Source organism: Cyclopterus lumpus, chromosome 25 (genome assembly GCF_009769545.1).
Source record: "Cyclopterus lumpus isolate fCycLum1 chromosome 25, fCycLum1.pri, whole genome shotgun sequence".
NCBI classification, from domain to species: Eukaryota; Metazoa; Chordata; class Actinopteri; order Perciformes; family Cyclopteridae; genus Cyclopterus; species Cyclopterus lumpus.
This window is the reverse complement of record NC_046990.1, coordinates 2784995-2795341: the sequence shown is the minus strand read 5'-3', so window position 1 is coordinate 2795341 and position 10347 is coordinate 2784995. Positions and strand designations below refer to the sequence as shown.

Here is a 10347-nt window from a genome sequence, read left to right as displayed (position 1 = left end):
GTGCGCGCGCATGTGTGTTTTACTTAGACGGTTGTAAACTAACTTAACTAACGCTACGGCTGAAAAGCTCCGCACATCACCGACTTGAAGACAGAGGGGGGGGAACAACCAAAACCCTCCCGGGAGAAGAGGGGGCGAACAGCCGCCTGAGCCACCCGGGGAGCGGACACTTAACCAAACAGGTAAAGTCTGATTAGTTGAAGCTAACTTAGCGCTCTCGTGTCTTTCATTCCCCTGAAGTCCGCCAGAGGAAACTCACTCTAAACGGAGAAGTTGAAGTTAGTTTAATTAACCGTCGTTGTTCAGTTGAATTTGACACAAGATAACTTTCACAACTTGCTCGTAAAAACATTTATTTTAAACGTGTGTTGGCAGCGTTAGAGAAGGACACTAGAAAAGTAAAAAGTACTACAGTAAAACAGGATATTAATTGTTAACTATGGAGGTCAAGTGAGCCGTCATCCGCCATCCTCGGTCAAACCACCTTGAAATGTATTGCTTGTCTACTCGTGGTGTTACGGTAAGGGGGCTTGGATAGGGGGGTAGACCTATATTTAAGCGATAAAATAGTATTTTGTAAATTATATAAAATCTAATTATAATATCGGAAGTTACACTACTGTAAATTGTAATATTACCTAATAATAATCTTTGTAATCTTTCTGTAATAACACCATTTCCTTAATTGGCTAGTTAACATTTCCATGGATTATTGTTGATGATGTCAGATTTCATGTAACTTTACTTTACAGTTTGTGAGAAAATTAAGAAGCTTCAGGTCAGTGCAGTTTGTTTTCACACACCAAAGTTTGGAGGGGCATTTTCAATGTTTTTTTGTTATCAAAAATAAATTGGAGGGTACAAAAAAAGGCTGATTAATCTGTCAGTTTTAGTGGAGGAGGATGGTGGTTCCATACGAGGGCCAGTGTCTGCAAAATGGAAGTCTGTTTGAAGACCCCCTGTTCCCCGCAACCGACCAGTCTCTGTTCTACCAGAGCAACCACATCGGCAGTGTCACCTGGAAAAGGTCGAAGGTGAGAACAAAAAGAAGTGGTTTGCTCTTTCTTGTTGGGTGTTGGAGTTCAGATCCGATACCAGTTTTAAATTAACAAGCTGCATGCCTCACTGTGTGGAAGTGACCGCGATCATTCTTTTGTATGTGTAAAGCAACGTCAGGCTAACTTTAGAATTCAAAATGTAACAAATAAATCAGCAACATTTGGCCAACTCTGTTTTAAAGATTTTGGAATATCTTGTTGCTCAAGAAAGACTATTTGTTTACATACAATAATAATAAAGCAAGGTCACGTTCATACTGAATTCTCTTTTTTTTATATCAAGTGTGGTTAGCCTTAATCTACTATGTTTCCTCACGTCTCTCAGATGGAAATTCATAAAAAAAACTCTTTCTTTTTGCTGAGTTAATATTATTTATTTGAAATAAGAAGAACGGGGTTATGTTTGTCCTTCTAGGAGTTATGCAGCAACCCCCATCTGTTTGTGGACGGCATCAGTGGCCATGACCTGAACCAGGGCCAGCTGGGAAACTGCTGGTTCGTAGTCGCCTGCTCCAGTCTGGCCTCTGGAGGGACGCTATGGCAGAAAGTGAGACAAAGACACAGAGACGGTATCCATGTCCTACTTTAAATCTTTTTTTGCTGCTGTTGCATTTTGTGATTATTCTCTGGTAAATATTGAAGTCCATAGAGAAGTCTGTTGACACGCTTGGCCGAATGGCGCTATCCATGGTACTGAAAGGGGTCCGAACAATACACAATACATTTACATAAGAATACAAGATTGCGAACACACACAAAGTCAAACGATATTGTAAACAAACAAAAAAACAGACAACAAAATACAACTAAGTTGCTCAATAAAACAATTAGATCAAAAAAGTGCAGCATCTCAATGGATCTGGTAATATTTCATGGCATTGCTCAGCAGTCAGTTTGAGACTTGTGTTAAAATGCGTGCGTGCGCTGATGGATGTGGGGCATGTGTATGTGCAAGTATATGGGTGTCAGATTTGTGTGACTGGGTGTGTTCACTTAAGATTTGTGTGTACTGTCATAGATTGCCGCCCTTTTAAACACAGACACACACACAGACACACACACAGACACACACACACACACACAGACACAATATAGGATGGAAGCGGTCATGGGGGACGAGACACACGTGTGATTATTTGTTATGTATATATGTCTGTGTGCATCCTGCTGCTACATGGCTCACTCAAGGCTTCAACCGTTGCGATGGTAATCAATGTCAAAATCAGTATTTGAATATCGCGTATTGTTTTGTAATTATTATTATTAGTATAATATTCAAGTTCACTGCATGAAATCGCCCTGCAGGCTTCATAGTCTATAGAAGTATAAATAAATGGTTTGTGATTCATTTTCACAAATAACAATGTTTAAAAAAACAGGAATGATTATTTTTACACTAGTTGCAGAAACACATGAATGTCCCAACAAGAATGAGTTCTAATTCAACGCACGTTTGAACGGGATCTATAGTGGGTTCAGCACCTTGCTCAAAAGCACATGTGCAGAACACATTGGTTTGGCCTTTCAAACAATTACATTACCAACATGAGGAGGCTGTATTATTGGAGTCATGGGCGTGTGCGTATGTGTGTGTTTGTGTGTGTTTTTTCCACTCTTGGTTACCTCGCTCCTCCTGTCTGGTCTCAGAGTTCCTCTGCAGCTCTCACTTTTCCATGAGCTGAAGGGAAGCTAAAGCCCGTTTTAAGCGTCACTGCCTCGGCGGAGCAGCCAGTTGTCCTGACACCCGTTCACAAACACACACTAAGCCTCTTGTGTGATTAAGGACAACGACAAGCACTTTGACGACAATTCTGACGACATTTCCACGGCACAGAGACCCGGAAATTGCCGTCCCGTGGGCCAAAATGAGCTCAATGGTTAAAGGCAGGGTTGGTGATCGTCTTCTAGCGTTAAAAGATGGTGTGTGTTTCTTTAAGATATGAATAATTTTTGTTTCTTACACAAATGAGTACTTATTTGTATCACTTATTTAGCAATGTTAGTAAAGGGGAGATGCATTTCCTACAGATGCATTAAATCATACTCTTTGTTTTTCTAAAAAAATAGGAAGTGACGAGCTAAAAATGTTATATATAGTCCCTCACTTTTATTTCATCTCATGCTCTTCCCACACCCTGAAAGGAATCTGACCAAAAATGAAAATCTTAAAGCAGGCACTTACTGGCTTATCTTATCTCTTATCTTTTAACTGCAAATGCTAAATACATTTTTGAAGATTATATTTGAATTAACCTTTATTGATGTTTTCCCTACTTCTGTCGTGTTTCTGTCCATACTGAAGCAGTTCTGTTTTTCTTACTAAGCAAAAATACAGTGTAAAAACCATGTTACTGCCAGCATATTGCTCCTGTAGGGTGGAAAGTTTGACTGGAATCCAATTGGGAGCTATGATAACGTATGAGCAGGTGCTGTAGCTGGAAACAGACCACCCTGGATTGTTTCCTGCTGCTTCCCTTCCGTCCAACTATAAACACAGGGAGACAGACACTCTTTGGTAGTTCCTCTAGCTGTTACACAGCACTCCTCCTTGCTTCCTCCATTCCTAGTCTCCTCCCCTCTTGTCCCGTGCCGCCCTCCCCCTTGCTCTGTCCAGCAACACTGTTAACAACCAGCACCAATGAGAGCACACAGACAGCTTTCAGTCGATCTTTAATAGATGTCACTCCATTGATCTGACTTTTGTGTCAGGCCGACGGTCATGCAAAGTGAATATTTGACTTTTGCTGCTACTTTGTTCTGCTGCTACTGTTGCTGCCTCTCCTGTGGCCGGTGGAGGGCTAATAAGGCCCCAATCCGATTACCCCACTTGGGGGAAGGGCTACATGGCTCTCCAATTGTTAATTGTTTTTATTTGATGATGTTGATGACACGTTGATCTTTTAAGTGGCACCAGGAAACAAACAGGATTAGTTCCATTCAAATAGAATAGTAGTAAATAAATGTCATGTTTCATTCTTTCTTTCTTTTGAGTAAATGTGTGATTTATTTTGTGAAAAATACTTTTTTTAAGGCTTGTTAAGTGCTTCAATATACTGTTGGCTGTTTTAGAATGGACAGTAGCAGCATTAAATAAGTAGTGCACAAATACAATCTTGTTACTGTAAAATTACACTTTAATCAGTAAGACTAAGACATGAAAGGAAATATGAAAATAATGTGTTTTTATTTCTCTAGCTGGATGTTTTTCTAAAGGTCAAAGGAGAAAAACATTTACAAAAATATGCACTAAAAGGATTCTACTGACAAACAGTGAAGCATCATTTGTCCAGTGTGAACTCCACCGAGCAGCTGAGATTCGCAGCCTCCGCGGCATCCTTGAACGCAAACAGGAAGTACATGACCTTCCTGACCTTGGCCAGCTCTGCGATCCTCTCGCCGAACTCCTGCATGTCCGCCTCCAGCCACTTGAGCGGCGACTCCTCCGGGTCCTCGGCGTTTCGCCAAAATGTTCCGATTGGTTCCAGTAGCTGACGGGTCATCAGGTGGGTGAGGTCAGGGGTCCAGTGCTGGCAGATGCCGGTGATGGTGACACGGCCGTGGGCTGCGAGCGAGAAGTACCAGCGGGAGAAGCTCAGCTCCTGGTTGTGGAAGTCCAGCCGGTACACGGCCTCGTGGGGGAGAAGCAGACGCTCGCCGTCCTGGCGCTTCTGCCCCGAGCGCTGCAGAGACGACACACGGAGACGCATCATCTGCAGAGAATGTTGAAGAGATGGATGAAATGGGTTGGAGAGAACTAGACTGTGTGTGTGCCCTTTATCTGGCATTTTGCTTGAAAAGTGATTAAAATGAGTATTGAATTATCAAAATAGTTGTGAAGGATCAAAAGACAATGGGCTTCTCGTTCAATGTTTTGTTAAACATCAAACGAACATCGTTTTAATGAGGGATGAAAATAGAACAGTGCAAAATATCTGCTGTCCTTCATTCAGTACAGACGATGTTGAATCCATAAGAACATTAAAATGAACAAGAATGCTAAATTACAAACAGAAAACAACGAAGTGTTGTTGGTGATCCTGAGATTAAAGCACACTTCTTCATAAACAGAATGTGATTAAACGCATCAGGGCAGCAGATCAGAAAACCCCTCATAAGAGAAGCTGGAAGCAGTGAGATTTTTTTCATTTGTAATTGAAAATGACTTAAATGATTAACTAATCAATTGTCAAAAAGAATTGCTGACGATCTTTCTTTCAATATGCCGATGGATTGGTCGACTGATCGCTGTTGCTCTAAAACCACTTTTCTTTCAGCACATTAACCGGCAGCCAGACGGGCGGTTAGAGTAGTTATTGAGGCACACTGCCATGCTAGTCGTCAATGTTTCTGATGAGTAGAGCTATTGATCACTAACATTCAAAGCACCGGACACCGTATAGAAAACAAAGCAGATTTTGAATGGAAAAGTAGAAATCTCCAAAGAAAGTGAACTTTGAAAAGTTGGCCAACAATAAAAAGAATAGCAATACATTACATGTTTCGTTACAATCTTTTCTTATCACATTAGTTTGAATCTTTGTCCATTCAATTCTATTTTATTATAATAATAATAATAATTTTAAAAAAAAACATTGCACACACATATTTTGACAACAGACGTGTGAGAACCAAACCTCGGTCAGTGCGGGGTCTTCTTTGAACGCCAGCATCAGCGTGTTGGAGTTGCCGTTGTCCATGTCTGACCTCGAGGTTATGATCCTGGGGTTAAGAGAGCAGGCAAGTCTGGCTTTGTCTGGATGGATGCTGTAATGACGGAGCTCTGGTGAGAGTTTCAAATTTCACTCTCGCTCTCTCTTCCCTCGTAGGCTCGTCACACGCCTCCTCCGTCTCCCCTCCCCTACCCTCCCCAACTATTTCCATCACAGAGAGGCAGTTTCCTCACTTTTGTCCCCTCCCCAACCGCCCTCCTGCCAACAGGGTGAATTAGTTAGGACCCCGGGGAAGACCCAGGACACGCTGGAGGGATTATATCTCCCAGCTGGCCTGGGAACGTTCTCGGGATCCCTTAGAATGAGCTGGACAATGTTGCGGGTGAAAGGGAAGCCTAGTTCGGCCTGCTGGGTCTGCTGCCACTGCGACCCGACTATTTCCATCACAGAGAGGCAGTCCTCACTTTTGTGCTCTCCCCAACCGCCAACAGGGTGAATTGGTTAGGATGGATTGATTAGCCACATAACATGCATTGGTGGAGGGGATCAATGCCAAAACAGCATCAGTCGGAATAATTAGTTTTCAGCCCTGCTAAGCTTTGAGTCCTTTTAAATGATGATATTTCTGCACGAAGTTGTTACAAAAATATCCACATATCCAATATACTCTTTCTTTATGTGTTTTATACTATGCAATTTAATATAAGCCCTTGCACTATCCCAAAGGAATTTTGAACGTTTTTTAAGCAGCATTTGTCTGAATTATTTTACGTGGATTTTTTTTTATTTTTAAAGGTGTTACAGAGGTGGGTGATGTGTGAGGGTGCTTGGCAACAGGAGGCGCCCGTGACGTACAAGAGGCAACTCTCGGCTTCTGGGAGCTTGACTGGTCGCGGCTCAATGGAGCACTTGTTTATTTATATCACTCACTGAGGATTGTTACGGTGTGTGTGTGTGTGTGTGTTGTGTTGTCAGTGGGGAACTTAGCTCAGGATATGGGTGGATGGCATTCCCTTGTTAAAAACGGTGTACATCCTCAGGTTAATTAAGGGGAAAGGAGTGAAGAGGCACATGTTTTTCAAATTTTTAGAAACTAACAAGTGGACAGAATATGTACAGATGTAATTATTACTTTAGGGGAATTTAAAGTAATAATAGAATTTCTGTGAATCCTAAAGGAAAGTGGATCACATCCCTCCAGTTCTGAGGTCTTTGCACTGGCTTCCTGTCCAACAAAGAATTGACTTTAAAATCATGCTGCTGGTTTATAAAGTACTGAATGGTTTAGGGCCTAAACACATTTGTGATCTGCTGCTCCTTTATGAACCATCCCGACCCCTCAGGTCGTCTGGGACGGGTCTACTTCCTGTTCCAAGAGGCAGAATTAAACAGGGAGAAGCAGCGTTCAGTTCTTCTGCTCCACATATCTGAAACAAGGTCCCTGAAAGCTGCAGGTCTGCTGAGACCCTCAGAGACCCTCAGCTCCTTTAAATCCAGATTGAAGACTTTTCTGTTTGCTGTTTAATTGAACCAGATTCAAGGATATCAATCAATTTCTGCATCTCACTACTGCATTATATTTCTTTAACTGCACTGCCATTTGTATTCTATTTCTTGCAGGGTCAGCTCGCTGTGTGTGTGTGTGTGTGTGTGTGTGTGTTTTCAAGACTTTAAACTGAGACAGTAAACTGCAAGGCTGTTGTAGCTTCTCAGATGAAATTAGTTGTACATAAGTGTACAAATAAACTGTCAAGTGAGTGTATATAATACAGCACAAAATACCAAAATGATTCTTTTGTTTAGAATTTTAATTCAAAAGATAAATAGACCTATCAATCAGAGAGCCCTGCGCGGGTGCAGCCACCACTTAGTCGGTTTTAATCAAACTCGGGTGAGGATTGTTCAGGGCAATGGCGTGGAGCAAAAACATCAATGTGAGCTATAGTTGCAGAGAGAACATATTTCAACCTAATTGCAAAAAGTGAATCACAACCCAGGCTTCCTGCGGGACCTCTGCAGGCGTCAGATGTTTGCTTGACATCTGAAACGAATATGCCGACATGAAGTTCCATTGCATTGCATTATCCAAACCGCTTATCCTATTTAGGGTCGCGGGTGCGCTCAGCGCACCAGGGTTCTACCTGGACAGGTCGCCAGTAGGGCTCATAACGGACAACCATTCGCGCTCACATTCACACCTACAATAATATCAAAATGTAGGTGAAGTTTTCTGAGAAGTTACTAAAAAACATTTTATTTTATTTTTATATTCAATACAAATAAAATAAATAAAAAGTGTTATAGTTTTATTATGAATGAATACATTTATATTTTATTATATTTTGTTTTATATATATATATATATATATATAATATGCAGTCTTTTGCTGGGTTTCTTAGGCACTTTGGACATTTCCGTGTGTCACTTTTATGTCCTAAATTATTATTGTTTTAGTTTGTACCCCACCTTTCGGGTTTTGGTTATTATTTACATACTTTGGGTCGCTTTTAAAACTGACCTGCTGTCAGCTGAAGCAGCTGTAGCGCAATGTCGTTTTTGGCCAGTCGATGGCAGTAGCAGCTTTGTAACGTCGATGACCAGTCTGAATGTAAATGATAACAGACAGCTGCAAGGCATGTATTCATCCAGGTTATGCTGTGTTTGCGGTTATTCAAAATATTTTGTTAAAGTACCAAAAGTTATACAGAATGACCCATTTCAGAATATAATTGTTATTATATTACTGGATTATAATGAGTAATGTGTGCTGCAGCTGGTAAAGGTGGAGATGCTCAATTTATCATAATACACCATTATGTATTATTAAGTTAGTAGCAGCTAAAGTTATCAAATAAATGTAATGGAGTAAAAAGTATAAAGTTGCATAAAATAGAAATACTCAAGTCAAATCCAAGTACCTCAAAATGGTGCTTGAGTACAGTACTTGACACTACACCACTGGTGAGACCCTAGTGCCTGAATCGTTCTCTATCTTTCTTCTACAGTCCTTTTCATTTTCTCTGCTCTGTACAATCACACATTAATTGTGTGTGTGTGTGTGTGTGTGTGTGTGTGTGTGTGTGTGTGTTTGTTTGTCACTCCAGTGTCGGACCCCTACGTGATGATTCGTGGGGATGTTTTTGTCTCTCAGCTCAAACAGAGGCTGAAGGGCCATGGGATGAACAACGACATCAAACTGAGCTGGAAGATGCAGTCGGATGGAAAAGTCTTCCACAAGGAAGAGAAGGAGAAGAGAAGAGCTTTAATGTTCTTTCAAACCACTCTGGTCAGAGGCTTCCATTTGCCTGCTCTTCCTCCTTTTCTTCTTCCTTTTCCTCTTAATCAATGGTAGAAAGAACCAAATGATCCACCCTTTGCTCTGAAGTAACCTATTTCCATTTCATAGTACTTTAGACTTTTACTCCACTGCATTGATATGTCAGCTATAGTTTCTACATTCTAAGAAATAAGGGTTCCAAACCGGTTCCTCCTGGAGGGCTGAGGTTCTGCTACTTAGATGTTAATGAGTAATAATGATCCAATAACATGCTGTTTATTATATTATAGCTCTCTAAAAGAGTTTATTCTGCATAAAGAGTCCTATTACTTTTGATAATGAAGAACTATCTTCTGTAGTGTTTACATCCATAATTCTGAATGTAGGTCTTTTATTTGTAATGTTGTGTTTTTTTGCTTCAATAACCCATTCTAATGAGTTTTCTGTTTCACCACAGTTCTTCATGTATTTCCTCTCAAAATAGAGTCTGATGACTGGAACAGACGTAAAGTGTCGGGTCAAAGACAAACCTCAAGAACAGCTTCAATGCAGCTTTCCGTTTTTTATTTGAATAAATATGATTAAATGTTCAAGCAACACACTGAGGGAAACTGGCTTTCCAACTGAACTAAAATGAACTGAGCAGCATTTCTCTGGTCTCTGCTCGTCATTACCAGGGCAAACCTGATTCAGCCCTAACTATAAGCACTATCAAACAGGAAAGTCTTAAGTCTATTCTTGAATGAGGTGACTGTGTCTGCCTCCCGGACTGAAAGTGGAAGCTGGTTCCATAAAAGAGGAGCTTGATAACTGAAGGCTCTTGCTCCCATCCTACTTTTTAGGACTCTAGGAACCACAAGTAGCCCCGCATTTAGTGAGCGCAGCTCTCTAGTGGGGCAATATGGTACTACAAGCTCCTTAAGATATGATGGTGCATCACCAATCAAGGCTTTGTAGGTGAGGAGAAGAATTTTAAATGTGATTCTTGATTTTACAGGGAGCCAGTGCAGAGCAGCTAATACAGGAGTCATGTGATCTCTTTTCTTAGTTTTTGTGAGTACACGAGCTGCAGCATTCTGGATCAACTGGAGGGATTTAAGAGACTTATTAGAGCAGCCTGATAATAAGGAGTTGCAGTAATCTAGTCTGGAAGTAACAAATGCATGAACCAGCTTTTCTGCATCTTATGTGCACAGATTGTAAAGCCCTCTAATTTTTGTATTGAATTTAATATATATATATATATATATGTATATATACATACATATTCACATATATATGTATGTGTGTGTATATATATATATATATATATATATATATATGTGTATATATATGTCTGTA

General features: G+C 40.7%; 2 protein-coding genes across 3 annotated transcripts; one reads left to right on the top strand and one right to left on the bottom strand.

Moving 5' to 3' along the window:
* On the top strand, window positions 1–9366 carry LOC117728124 (calpain-5-like). Of its 2 annotated transcripts, none has more exons than XM_034528863.1 (4): window positions 1–182; window positions 888–1034; window positions 1474–1627; window positions 8834–9366. In XM_034528863.1, exons 2-4 carry the CDS (start codon window positions 903–905, stop codon window positions 9079–9081), a joined length of 534 nt encoding a protein of 177 aa, XP_034384754.1. In that variant the 5' UTR covers window positions 1–182; window positions 888–902; the 3' UTR covers window positions 9082–9366. The 2 variants fall into 2 exon arrangements, with proteins under 2 accessions (XP_034384754.1, XP_034384755.1); XM_034528864.1 differs by lacking the exon at window positions 8834–9366 and adding an exon at window positions 2706–3060.
* On the bottom strand, window positions 4337–4768 carry ompa (olfactory marker protein a). Its single transcript, XM_034528865.1, has one exon. It carries the CDS (start codon window positions 4766–4768, stop codon window positions 4337–4339), a length of 432 nt encoding a protein of 143 aa, XP_034384756.1.
* Window positions 9367–10347: the final 981 nt, after the last annotated feature.